This window comes from Astyanax mexicanus, chromosome 8, assembly GCF_023375975.1.
Source record: "Astyanax mexicanus isolate ESR-SI-001 chromosome 8, AstMex3_surface, whole genome shotgun sequence".
In the NCBI taxonomy this organism is placed as follows: domain Eukaryota; kingdom Metazoa; phylum Chordata; class Actinopteri; order Characiformes; family Acestrorhamphidae; genus Astyanax; species Astyanax mexicanus.
The window spans coordinates 18,598,088-18,612,094 of NC_064415.1; the positions used below are offsets into that span (position 1 = coordinate 18,598,088).

Sequence of the window (14,007 nt, forward strand, 5' to 3'; positions counted from 1 at the left end):
TTTATTAAACAATGGGTCAGGCTTATAGGAATAGTCAGGGACAGGCAGGGTCAATAACTGTATGCTATTGCAGCATAAACAAATAATACACCAGAGTGAGCAGTCAATGAGTCTATAAACAGGATATCTACAACAAGGTTACAAAAGGGCAAGGCAAAGGGATGGTCAAAAATACAAAAGAAATTTGATACCGAAACAGCTATCAAAATAACAAAGGGCTAGGAATAAGAGATGTCAAGTAAGCAAAAAGGGTCGGAAACAAAATGTCAAACAACAAAAGAAACATGAGATAGAGGAGCTATGAAAATAGATTTAATTCCGGGCGAGAAGTGAGTGAAAGCAGGGGCTGTATATACTAATGAGTCCAGGTGTGAGCAATCTCAATCTAGCAGGGCGAGCCGGAACACTGATGTGTCACGTGATCCGGCATGTCCAGAGGGTTAAGTGCAGGTGCATCTTGGGAAATTAAGTTTTTCTTTCAAAAGAACATGAGGCAGGCACACAAAAAGTGACAGGACTGACACGTGAAATGGTTTTAAAATGACAGTTTCATTTATCACAATTTTTTCTGGGACAGTATATCATCCAATAAGAATTTGTGGTGCTGATAAGCCTAGTAATTGCGTTCCTATGCTGTTATATTATCATTACATACATTTTGTCCAATAAAAAATAGTCATCATGACAGGTCTACCTGTCAGCTATGCTGTGGCTGCACACTGTCTGCGTCCTCTTATTAAACAGGTGCTCTTTTGGGCTGCTGTTCCTCTAAATACCTGGAACAGAACAAGAGGTGGCATTGTGTGCAGCTTAAACAGGTGATGGCTCTCTGCAGCAGTAAGAGTGGAAGTGTTTTAGATTTGAGTGGAAAACAGGTTAGTAGTGACTGTAATCTGCACAGCTTTGGCATTTCCCTACTTTTTCCACTGTTTCAGTCCATCTGAATACGAGATAAATGTCGTTTTCACCTTCTTAACTCCCTATTTGTTTGATTCTGCATCCAGGACAGATTTAGGGGCTCGCTTTGGGGAGGGGCTTATTATCACTTTTTGTTTATTTCATTGGGTCCGTTTGCACAGTTGCAGGGTGGTAGACAGCGGGTTGTTTTGGACTGTTATAAAGTAGCAATTGTCAGTAAACATGCAGCTTAATTATGGTTATGCTTAATTATGTTTGGTAGGCCACTGGCACTTAACACACAGTGATAAACTGCAGGATGTGTGGCATATGTCCTAGTGAGAAGAAGCACTTCTCACTGTTTAGTCATGTAGGACATAAAGAAACATACCTTTTACACAATAACTGCAGTGCAAGCTCTCCTACTCATTTCTGTTTCACTGCCATTATCTCATCAGTTTCAATATATTCAAAACTGTTTCATACGATATAGAACAAATTATTATATTGTACTGCAAATAATCATTTGGAAAAATTTGAATAATACACTTTCAGTAGATTAAATAAATAGAACAAGGACAAATAGGCTAGAAATCCAAGTCCAATATTCATATACAATTTTTACAACAATGCAAAAATAAATATTTAACCTGCCAAGAATGACATTTCTGCAGTGTATTTTTTGGTTACAGTTAAATACTCACACTTTAGTTTTGATACTTTGATAAGGTTTTTATTATATCTTATAGTATATCAACATTTTTATTATTTCTTTGACTTTTTTCGTGTGCAGACCACACTATTGGTTTGCTTTGCCGATCTTCGATGTTTTTCATCACCAAGGACATCTTCCCTTTATTTCCATCTTAAACTCAGACACAATACTCAGCACAAGACCAGCAGGCAAAGTTATTTTTCTAATTACTTTTCATTTAAATGTTCTTCCTCCTCCGCAGGCTTCTAGTAGTTCCTTATTACTGTCGTTCTTTGAAGCACACTCTGAAGTTTAGCTTTTCCATGCAGGTGAGCGTTAAGTCAGAATGAACATGGGGGTGGACGGGGATCACTGGATTGGAACATGCAGGCATCAGCTTTTTGGAAATGGAGGTGTAGTTTTTTTGATGAGCCAGTCAGTGCTTGTAGAGTGTTTGTGTTTTAAGAAACAGCTTGTTCAGGGGGTTTTCGTTGAGGTAGTTTTCTTATCTGAGAATCTGGATTGTATAACTGCAAGAAAAGTCCTGATCAACTTATGCTGGCTCTCTTTTCCGTTAACCTCTCTTCTGCAGGAAGGTCATGTTTGTTCTTAAGGAGCAAGTGGTTTTAGAGGTCCTCCTGTGTGCACTGCACTTACAGACCAAAGTAAAAACATGTCAAGCAATTAACCCACTCATATAAAAGCACTGACTGTGGGATATAATTGGCTATGACTAGCAGAGTAACTCTTACTTGTATCAAGTTCAGATCTGCTGGTATGTTAGTTAGGTCCAATTTCCTTGTCTCTAGGAGCCTGTTGTCCTCTGTCCACTTGATTTTATTTTATTGCTAATTTTACCCCATTTTCTACCCAATTTGGAAGACCAGTAACCCAATCTTTATTTATATGGACTCCCTCTATCACTAGTAAAGCCCCCAATGTTAGAAGGAGTTAAGACCACTAGGTAGCCATCACACTCTGAGCAAAGCTTAACGCCCCAGCTTGAGTTCATCAGCTAACCGATGCCTGTGCTCACACACTAGGAGTAATGTAGGGAGCATCATCTACCAACCAATTGTGCTTTCTCGGACTCTGGCTGCAGATGGCAAACAATATGACCTGGGATTCACACAAGTGATCCTCAGATCAAAAAGTGACAGCTCTTTAATTCACTGGAAAACTTCCTCCCTCCCACTCTTTCTGTTATGCTCGATTAAATATCCAGTGTTTCTGAAGGAAATTCTGTATTTGTTCCAAAAAGTAAAATATTTCTTAATTTTCTTAATTTACTTGTCTCACCATACCATATACTGTTATCAGTAACCATTTCTTTTTGTCTCTCTTTTTCAGGTAAAGCAATATGTGACGGCAACGCTGGGGATTATGGAGTTCCAACCCCTGGACCTGCCTTTAAGGAAGTCTGGCAGGTTAAGGTGTGGCCAAAAGGACTGGGCCAGGCCAAAAACCTAGTGGGTATCTACCGACTCTGCCTAACAGACAAGACAGTCAACTTCGTCAAGCTGAACTCAGATGCAGCAGCTGTAGTGCTCCAGCTGATGAATGTGAGGCGCTGTGGCCACTCTGAGAACTTTTTCTTCGTTGAGGTTGGCCGATCGGCAGTGACCGGCCCAGGAGAGTTCTGGATGCAGGTGGAAGATTCTGTTGTTGCACAAAATATGCACGAGACTCTACTTGAAGCTATGAAAGCACTTAGTGAGGAGTTTCGCCAGCGCAGTAAGTCTCAGTCTGCTACAGCGGGGGGAGGAGGAGGTGCTACTGCATCTAACCCAATCAGTGTTCCGTCTCGTCGTCATCATCCGAACCCTCCACCCAGCCAGGTAGGATTCATCAGGAGACCTCGCACAGAGCCACCAGGGGGTGCATGCGGAGGAGGGGGTGGTAACAGCAACAATGCATCCCCTACACCTCGGCACGGCTTTCCCAGAGCACGTACCTCCAGCGATGGAGGAAAAGTAGAGGAAGGAGTAACTTCAGCAGGTACAGGAGGTGTTGCATCCAGTTCAAGTCCTACCACAAATGGTTCCTGCTCTAATACACCAATCCTCAGGTCAACCTCTGTACGTACCCCAACACCAAGCAAGGCCCAACATGCTTTGATGAGGTCGATTTCCACACCAGGACAGAACCCCTCCTCCAGCACAGGTAATGGACCGGACTTTGGGGGGATGGGTGCTGGGACAACAGGAGACGGTGGTGCATACAGTCGAATTCCCCTCCGTCAAACCTCTGTTTCTGGTTCATTTAGTGACTATGGTTCCTCAGACGAATATGGCTCTAGTCCAGGAGAGCACTCTTTACTGACTCCAACCATTCAGACAGGATCTTCAGGTAGCTCAGGTGCGCAGTCTCTTGGGGATGAAGCGGCCAATTACATCCTAATGGCTCAAAGAGGAGCATCCAAATCACTGTCAACACATAACTCTTTGCCCCCAACCAGAAGAGTCCTGCGACGCTCCTCAAGCAGGGAAAGCGAGGCTGAACGTAGGCTTATGAGTAAAAGGGCATCCCTGCCTCCTATGACTCTTGAGAGACTGGCACCACACCGTAGAGGAGGAGACGTAGAGACTGAGGAAGAAGACTATGCCATTATGTCCCGAAGCACCAGCCGTGAGTCTTTTACCTCTCGTCAGGATTCAGACACAACTTTTGTTGGAACAGGATACATTGATGTATCTGCAGAGTCCAAGGGTGAAGCAGGAAATGGTGGCTCGAGTATAACTGGGAGTGGTAATGGAGCAGTTGACAATGGATATATGTCCATGTTGCCAGGGGTAACAGCTCCCCCAGTGTCCCCATCTCACTCTCTGTCTGTAGCAGTGTCAGACACTGACTCTAAACCTGCCGACGACTACATGGCCATGACTCCAAACAATAGTATCTCGCCTCCTCAACAGATACGTCTGCCCGTCTCTGGCACAGATGGTTATATGATGATGTCGCCCAATAGCAGCTGCTCTCCAGACCAGCGTGGAGTTCCAGCAGCCTGGGTTGGCAGCAACAGTGCAGACAGCAGGGTTGGCAGCGATTATATGAACATGTCACCTATCAGTGCCCGTTCTGCCAACAGCACACCGCCTCCTCATGAGTCCCTTACTCAATCCGACCACCATCCTCAGCATCCTCCTCCCAAAATGGTGTATTCTTATTACTCTCTACCCCGATCTTATAAACACAACACCCCAACGCACTTTGAGGATGGACCAGGAAAAGATAAGCGCCCAGGCAGTGGCACTAATTGTGCTGCTAGAAGTCTTGGCAGTGGTAGAGGCACTTCCCAGGGTCAAGAACCGGGAGTGGGACGGCACTTGTCTCTTTCCTCCTCATCGTATTCTTCTAGTTCAGCCAGCAGTGAGAGTCTGGGAGAGGGTGAGGAGAAGGTCGCTCAGACATCACGAGCAGCAGCAGGGGCTCGAGTGAAGGATATCGGCAACTTGCACCAAAAACAGGGATCTGGGGTAGCTAAGGGACAGGGCCAGAGGAACCGACCCCTTAGTCTATTTGTGGATGTCTCTAAAGCCAACACTTTACCGAGGGTTCGTGAGACCCCACTCCCACCTGAGCCTAAAAGTCCTGGTGAATATGTCAGCATTGAGTTCAAGAGTGAGAGAAGCATCAAAGGAGGAGGCAGTGGATCTAGAGGACTTAGGCAAGGTGGCTCAGTTCCTTCCAACCCGCATCGAAACTTGCAGAGGCCCACATCTTGTGTTGCTGGATTCTTACCATTTTCCCACACCCCTTCTACTGCTATACCCCCGACTACTGAGTATGTCAACATGGAGCTGGGAGCTTCTCCATCCCCTTCATCCTCATCGTTATCCCTCACTCCACTTGGTTTCCCATCTTTCCCCACTCCTCCAACCCCACCTGCAGCAGCGCCCAAAGCTTGGGATGAGAAAAGATCAACCCCCCAAAATGAAGAGGAGCCTGAGGCAGAAATGGGGCATAGCAGGCATGTAGCAGTCGCTCAGTCAGGGGTCTCCCTTAAAGTGTGTGCAGACTACACAGAAATGGCCTTTGGTTTAAGCTCAGGCACTACCTCAGACTCTACCCCCCCTAAGGCAACCTTGCCCGACAGACCTGAACCCATAGTTCCCACCTTGGGCCTGGGCCTTACCTTGGACTTTCCACTGTCCAAAGGCCTTAATCCAGATCACGGTGCCAAGGTAATCAGAGCAGACCCTCAGGGTCGCCGCCGCCATTGTTCTGAAACGTTTCTTGCCCCTTCATCAATATCCTCATGCTCTGCCAGCTCCTCTTCTACCATCTCTGTGTTCAGTGAACACACCCAAGCTATGGCAAGGCGACTTGGTTTAGACGCTATGCTGTGGGGCAGTGGCACTTCCCTAGACATCCCAACTCAGTTCACTAACCCTGGGGTAACTAGCCTTCCTACCACCCAGGCTTCATCTGCAGAGCAAGGGCTCAACTACATAGACTTAGATTTGGCCACCAAGGAGAGCCCAACCCTTGGTGTTGATGTGCAGAATGTCTCACAAACACCTGCAGCAAGACTTTTCTCATCTGTTTTGGGAGGTGGGGCTGCTGGAAGTGCTGCAGCAACAGCGAGTACGAACAGCAATGCCTCAAACCTCAACACATACGCTAGTATTGACTTCTACAAGTCAGAGGAGCTACGATCACACCAAGGCAGCAGCAGCGGCAGCAGCAGCAAAGACGGTACAGGTAAGAGTGTATATGATATCAGTAGTAATTGCTGAAATAGAAGTAATCAGTTAGTTTACTTGAACTACTTCTTCTTAAACTCAACAACTCAACATGCAGATTACTCTTTGATGCCTTTTATTTTATAATTTTTTTAATAAGGTTTAATCTACAGTTATAGTTGATATTATGAGCACAATGTTTGTGCCTATACTGCTGCCACTCCGATTTCGGCACAGCACTGGCTTGTTTTTTTCTCAAGTTGAGTGAATATAGCCTCAACGTAGTCTCAACGTCCTGTAATTGGCCGAAAGTCCTGTTCAAACCTTCCTCAAAAGTATATTTTCACTGCAAATGAACCAAAGCATAGTTAATATGATCCTGACCAAATTTTGGTCCTATAGTGGATTGACTATGGTCTGCCGCACATTTCACACTTGCTATTTAGGTTTGGACCGAACTCAAACCTGCAAAAGTCCAGACCAAACAGAGTACATGGAAAGCATCTTTAGTCAGGAGTGCCTGGTTTGAGCTGCACAGGTTAAATCTGTAGCTAACAGGAAACATTTTTTTTTTCTTTTTGCTCCCTGACATGTTTTTCTGCACTTTAATAAAAGCTTATGTTAATAGATTGACAGCAGCCATTGCTTAATGAAACTTTATGAGGCAATGGTGTTCTTTTACTATTTATTCATGTGTACCTGGCACTGCTGGGCACAGATGGCACCCGTGTTTGTATCACTGCCAGTGATACTGATTAGAAGGTGATGGAAAGTTTTCTATCACTAAATAATCTCATAATCATTAGATTTGTCCAATTGTATTTGCTCTGAAGAGTTGAGAAATGTTTATTTGAATAAAGGAGCTTCCTGTTTTCTTTGAGCCACAGGCCATGAATTTGAGTACACGATTTTCATGAGGCATTTGTAGTGTTCATTTGAGAGGATGCATGGGTTTGTGGGATTGTGGGTTTGGAGGTTTGTGGGATTGTGTGTCAGGCTTGTTTGTATTATTTTTTTGGTTTTGTTTTGTTTTATTGCATGTGTACTTGTTTATGTGCGTATATAGTGCTACACAGCTTGTGTAATAATTTATAAGGACAGTTTAGAAGGGGATTACAGAAGCGCTTGTGGGAGTGCTGTGTTTGCGTAATGCTTCCCCTCTTAAAATGGACCTGGAATTAGCTTCACACTTTCTTTTGTAGTTATTAAGGCCAGGATTTGAGATTGAGTTGGGGAAGCTAAAAAGGGCACCTTCAGCCTAGAGTCTTATGAGAGCAGTGGGACTGGCTTTTTGCAGCAGTGAGCGAGTGCGTGAGCTTTTCACATTAAGTCGACAGCGTGGCTGTGGCGTTGGGAGGGAATGTAGCGGACTGGCTGTGAATGTTGAAAGGGGGCCAAGCTAGCGTTGGCCCAGTGTGGGCACAACCTCAAAGCCCCCCTCCCAGTTCCAGACGTAATAAATGATCCTTTTGTTCACATCTCCTCTCTGCGACTTGGTAGTGGTGGTGTGTTTGTGTATACGTATATAGAAATATATAGGCATACATACAGTGTATATGTGTGTGTGTGTGCATTTCTGCTCAATCAGACTTGATGGAGTCTCTTATGTTCTCTTGCTTTCCCTGCATGCAAATGGAGCAGCAGAGGATGGATAAAAATAGATTTTTGGGCTAGAACGAAGAGTTGGAAGAGTGCCCTCTTCTATTTGAGGGTGGATAAGAGAGAGAGAGAGAAAAAAGAGAGAGAGCGGGAGAGAGAGAGAGAGAGATGGCACCGCATGAGAGCCAGAGTGGGTGAGAGATGGGAAAGATATAGACAGGGTGTGAGACGGGCAGATGGCGAGGGCAAGAAAGAAAGAGAGAGAGAGAGAGAGAGAGAGAGAGTAAGTTTGGGTCAGATTGGTATGTGGTGTTTGGCCGTATTTGAGGAAATTGTCTGAACTTTATTATTTTTTTTTTCTTTGAGAAATGATCAGAGCAACTATGGGGATTTTCCCAACCCAGACTCCAGACTGGCTCTCTGTGGCGACAGACCAGGAGGGAGGGATGGAGGGAGAAAAGAGGGGTAAGAGAAGAAAACAGAGAGAATAGAGAGTAAGAGCAGGAGGAGGAGAAGAGGGAGGAGTGGGCGGGAAGGATGTGGAGAGGGATGCCAGGGAAGTAACGATGTGTCTGGGCCCAGGAGGTGGATGTGTGTAGGTGTTTGCTTTCTTTCACTCTTTAAGTGTCAGTGTGTGTGTGGGTGTGTAATACAACTATTACGAGTGTAGTCCCGATGCTTCTGTTGGTCTATCCTTTCCTCTCTTTCTCTCTGTTTCTCACTCTCTCTTACTCTTACTCTGTTCCCCCAGTTACTAAGCTCATCTGTCAATCATGCAAACTTGTACAAATGCAGCAAGCCTATAAAAATATACTCTTCAAGTATTTTCAGTGCACGGCTCTTTCATTTGCCACTGGTGACTGGTGAGTTTTTCTGTCAGCCCACACTTACTGTGAGCTTGTGTGTCTCCTAGAGGGCTAATTATTCTCGTAGAACTGATTGATGATGCTGTTATGATATCTTTCCCATAGTGCTGATTGATGTCTGTATTGATTTATTGATATTGGTGTCAGACAGCAGTATTGTTTTTTCTTTTATCAGTATTGATGCTCTTTCACAATGTTGGCTCACTGTGCATGTTGTTATTATTGACTGTGTTGAGCTGCTAGTGAGCGATGAGGAATCAAATAAGAGAAGAGGGGAGGGGGCTTTGCTATAAAAAAAAACAACTCATCTCTCCAAAAAAGAAAGTTGTGCCAAGATAAATGCTGGGCGATATACTATAATTTTGAACCATGTTTCACATACCCCTACACCGCTAGAGGCGCTGCGGCGCGCTGCCTAAAACAGCGCCGCAACAGAGGCACATTTACGGCAGCTCAGTCTCAGGCTGTCCTGCAGCTTCTGCTGCTGCTCCTTGCAATATGAGTAACTATAGCCCTGTTTAAACATATTAATACTGTAGCTTGAAGGATAATTTAATATAATGTACAGTGAACTGAATACATTTTTTAACTGGAGAACCTGGATAAACATCTGCTTAAATACTTTTATGCCTCTAATGGCTTCAATTATGACATATTGAAAAATGATATTAAACTTGTCTCATGCAATAAAGCTACTGAGAAATATCTCTTTTGAATACTGAAATTCTGAGTATTTTAGGTCTGTTTATAGTGTTTATGGAACAATTTAAAATATTTAGTTTAGTAAAGGGAGCCGTGTTTAAGTTGTTGGCGTATCTCTTTCTAAGGTCTATTGTTTACATTCTTCAGCTGTTTTTCTGCTAATGAAGTCTGATTTCTTCATACATTGTACATTGTACATACATTGTGTAATCTTGTGGGATAAAGTAAACCCAATAGTAATCAATGCCTTAATTTAAAGCCTTAAAGTTTGATATTATAGGTACTCCTAACAGTAGAGTAAGTCACAAACCTATATAAAAGCCCAGTCATACAAAAAAGTATAAATAAGTTAATCAATAAATAATAAAAAATAAAGTGATATACCGTTAAACCATCAGAATCTTGCAAAATAACGTGATGTGCATTTTTGGTCATACCGCCCAGCCCTACTGACCAATAAAAAACATTATCTCCAAAACAGCAACTTTTAAAGTTTTTTAAACTTTTAATTAAAGTCAATGTAAAAAGAGTTTATTTTAGTTCATTTTAAACTATTTCAATTGGTCTGTTTTATCAAGAAATTTTGGCACAGTCTAAGCGACAGTTTGTCTGTTTAAATTATGTAGTAAACTAAAAATCACTACAAAAATAGAGATACTGCATTGAACAGCAACAATAAGTACAGCCTTCTTTTTTAAAAATGACATACAATCTGTTGTTATTATTTTTATTTATTAATATTCTTTTATCTGGCCACTTGCAGAAGTGCACAGTAAACTTATGTCTGACTCATAGCCATTTTGTTCCTCTTACATAGCAAGCGGAAGGTAAAAATTCACTCACGGTCTACAGAATTGTCATGTTGAATCTTTATTGGAAGTCTTCTTCTCCATTCAAAGCTCTCTATGAAGCATAGCAACTTTTGGCCTTCCTATGAGTAACCAGACAACGTATCTTATTTTTCAAAAGGCTGATTATTATTATTATTATTATTATTATTATTATTATTATGTTAACAAAGCCCTTCTCCAACCTATTTTTCTGTTTTTTTTGTGATGTTTATGCGCAAAAGTCCTTTTAATCAGTAGCAAATCAAATGCTTCCAAATCTGCTATTTTAAGGTACACTGTTATATAATGATGTTTTAAGATGCTAATGTGTTCATCAGCCTCATCAGTGCAGCAGACATCATCTAATATAAGGTCACTGGAAAATTCCTCTCACGACTTCATTTAACCTTCTTCATGTGAAGCTGTTCAGTACAGTCTGTTATAAAGCAAGTTATAAAAAGAGTTACAGTATAAAGAGAATTATAAAGTAACATTTATTGTACACACATTTATTTGCCCAATTTCAACTATTAAAAGTAAAAGTAGTCTTTAGATCATTTTTTAGGAAAGTAATTCTCACACTTCTTTAACTTACACACACACACACACACACACACAGTGGGAGACTGTAAGGCTCTGGCTACTCTCCACCCTGCTGCAGCAGCAGTGCCACGTGTGTAATCTCAGTGTGCCCTGGGCTGCTGTGGTTGGATGCAGGCATGGCTGCTGGCACCAGTGGGGGTAAATGTCTCCACAGAGAACACACACACACACACAGATGTGCAGCAGGCACAGGATTTCAGTCTGCACTCAAACCAAGCCAAAATGTATTAGGCAAGTTGAAGGCTATGCAGTACTGTATATTGACTTTTCTATTTGCACAACACACACACAGACACACTCACTGTGACTTGTTCCTGATCTTGCTGACTCAGCGGATCTGTGTTGGTGGCTTCATCTACACCAATAATGTCCAATTCTGATCCTAAAGATCTGCCACTCTGTGGTTGATCAGGTAACCAGAAAAAAGCTGTTACAGCCAGTAAAAGATCCTGGGACCTAGTGTTGTGCGATAAAACGATAACGATAATTATCGCAAAATAACTTTCCCTTGATAGAAATGTAAGGCACAGTCAATAAAACTTTGATATAACTTGTTCCGGGAATGTTTCTGACAGACAATGGAAACAGCCAATGAGAATAGGAATAGTGCCACACTGAACCAGTCACGTGGCTGAAATAAAGTTACATCGAGTTAGGTTGCTCAGACGCTAATGTTTGGGTCAGGCAAGAGAGAGGTGCGTGCGTGCGTGTGTGTGTGTGTGTGGTAGAGGGAGATTTTTATTTATACAGTTATATAATGTTCTAATGTTCATTTGTTAAAATTTTAACTAAATGTTTGATAACTCCTTTATTTTCTTATCTACTAGTAGAAAGAAACCTTTGAGTGTGACAGAAAGTGATTTGATTCATATCGTGATACATATCGATATCAACTGATATGGAAAACTATATAGTGATACAATTTTTTTTCAAATCGCCCAGCTCTACTGGGACCTATCAGAAACCCTGATTTTAAGCAATGTTAGCAGAAGCACTCTGATGCCATTTATTATAACATTTTGCTCTATTCCCATTCAGGAGCACTGCTGCTTTGGAATTTAATTAAAGTTTAAAGTGTTTACTATTTATTTACATTATTGTTGTAGTAACAGTGTAATTATCTCAGTATTACTAGTATCTTGTATTTTACGCACTGTTTTCAACTATATATCTTTCTTAGATGTTTTTAGTAGCTCTGATCTGTTCTGTATACCTTCTCACATTAACCAAATCCACAGGCTTTCTCCTTAATAACACACTGAGTCATGTTTCCAGTAGCACCCTGCCAGTCCTGAAGGACCAGATCCTGTGGGCTTTAGCTCAGGACACGCTGACCTGGGAGTGAGAAGGGAGAGATTACATTTGACTATTTATGTTGCGGCTCTGAGACAGGCTAATGTATGCGTGGTCCTGCATCCTGTGGCCTTGTGGGATAGACACTTTGGGTCATTCGGTGCACCACCCTGTCTGCTGGGACATTGAGTTCATTCACTGTGACTTGCAGACCCAGGATCAGTCTGTGTGTTTAATATTAATGATAGCTATAAGCAGAGCTGATGCTGGAACAGAAAAAAACCCTGAACCTTTAGAAAATAAGAAGCTCGTTGTGAGGAGCTGGAGCTGTCAAGATGTTTTAGGTATAAGGGTTGACATGATGTCAACAAGAAACGGAAGATACATAAAGCTCTGTTCATCTTTTTGAAAACACATGTGAGGCTGTTTTTTTAGGCGAAACCTGTGAAGATGTGTTCCAAAGATCAGTTATGTCAAATATCAAAAATGTTACCTGAGCAAATGGCTTGGGATGCCCACATCAGTATAAGCTATCAGGTTTTATCCTGTGGGTGAGGTTGAAGACTGGTGACCATGCTTATGGCAAGGCATAGTGAATTATCAAAGAGTTTGAGGGAGTTCTGATTCATAAGTGGTTCTATTTTTAAATTTGCGCTGGCTTTTAGCATTCTTTGATTCACAGTGTTATATGTGTACCAGGAAAATGTGCTAGAAGGCATTACCACCCACAGTGGACACTGCAGTGGGTGGTAATGATTGTGACTGGCGGCATCTGGCTGGCAGAAATCACATCTGCAACATTCTTTAAATTTCATGTGAGATGGCAAAAGGACGCAGTACAGCCAGGGTCGGCAATTAAGTTTAGATATTTACCAAGCCATTACGTGGAGGGCCACAAAAAAAAATCTGTTTTGGAAAATGAAGTGAAACAGACTTATAGCTCTCCAGCCCAGAGGGTTGTTGAACCCAATTGCAGAACAGTTTAATTTAACGCAGGTAAACCCAAGAAGAAAGGAAAATATAAGGGTCGGGCTCCAATACACTACCGCTGCCCTAGCTAATGAATTGGGACATGGCTGGGAAAAAACGCCCCTGTAGGGAGATAGGGAGCCCAAGAACGCCAAGCGTGACAGAGAGACAGGGATGTAAACAAAAGCTCGCCAGAGAAGCATTTTATTTTATTTGTATTTTTTTCAGTATCATTCATTATACTTCAAACATCCTCACGGGCCAGATGTTTCATGCTTGCGGGCCACATCTGGCCTGGGGGCCACCTTATTGCCGATCCCTGCATTATAGTATTCCTGTTCCATAACTCATGGTATATCAGCGTAGATGTATGTTAGTTGTCTCTATGAATGTTTAAATTGTAGCCTTATGAGTGTAAAATGTGCAACACTGCAATAATGCAATAATCAATAATCACAGTGTTCAAAACCACACTACTACAGTGGCAGTTGGGCTGGTTATGATGGTATGAGTAGATGTGTATATGAACCAGGTCTATTTTGGTGCATGGCTTCCCTCTGTTATGTCTAAGTGTGGGCAGTATGTCAACATGTCATCCCTGGAAAAGACGTCACAGTGTGCCATTCTGAGAATAGCACAAGTATTATCACTACCTCTGGAACACTGAACAACTGCAACCACACTATTAAAAATAAAGGTGCTACAAAATGGCTCTTTGAGCGATGCCAGAGAAGAGCCATCTTGTATTCAAAGGTGATGTGCATGTACGCATGTAAAACCTTCATATTGGTAAAGGACTTTTATATCAAGTAAGTTAAATAGTGTATCATAAAGACAGATACAGTTTTGGGTTGTGAGATATTATTTTT

The 14,007-nt window shown here is 42.3% G+C and overlaps 2 protein-coding genes across 2 annotated transcripts in view; both read left to right on the forward strand.

Annotated features, from left to right (window-relative positions):
* The window catches only part of slc16a13 (solute carrier family 16 member 13), a 252,457-nt gene that overhangs the window by 111,769 nt on the left and 126,681 nt on the right, over positions 1-14,007 (forward strand). The gene's annotated exons all lie outside the window — the stretch shown is intronic.
* The window catches only part of si:ch73-335l21.1 (insulin receptor substrate 1-B), a 75,156-nt gene that overhangs the window by 30,366 nt on the left and 30,783 nt on the right, over positions 1-14,007 (forward strand). Inside the window, exon 2 of the mRNA XM_007241996.4 lies at positions 2,942-6,295. Within this exon, the coding sequence (XP_007242058.3) occupies positions 2,942-6,295 (3,354 nt within the window). The remainder of the gene's footprint in view (positions 1-2,941; positions 6,296-14,007) is intronic.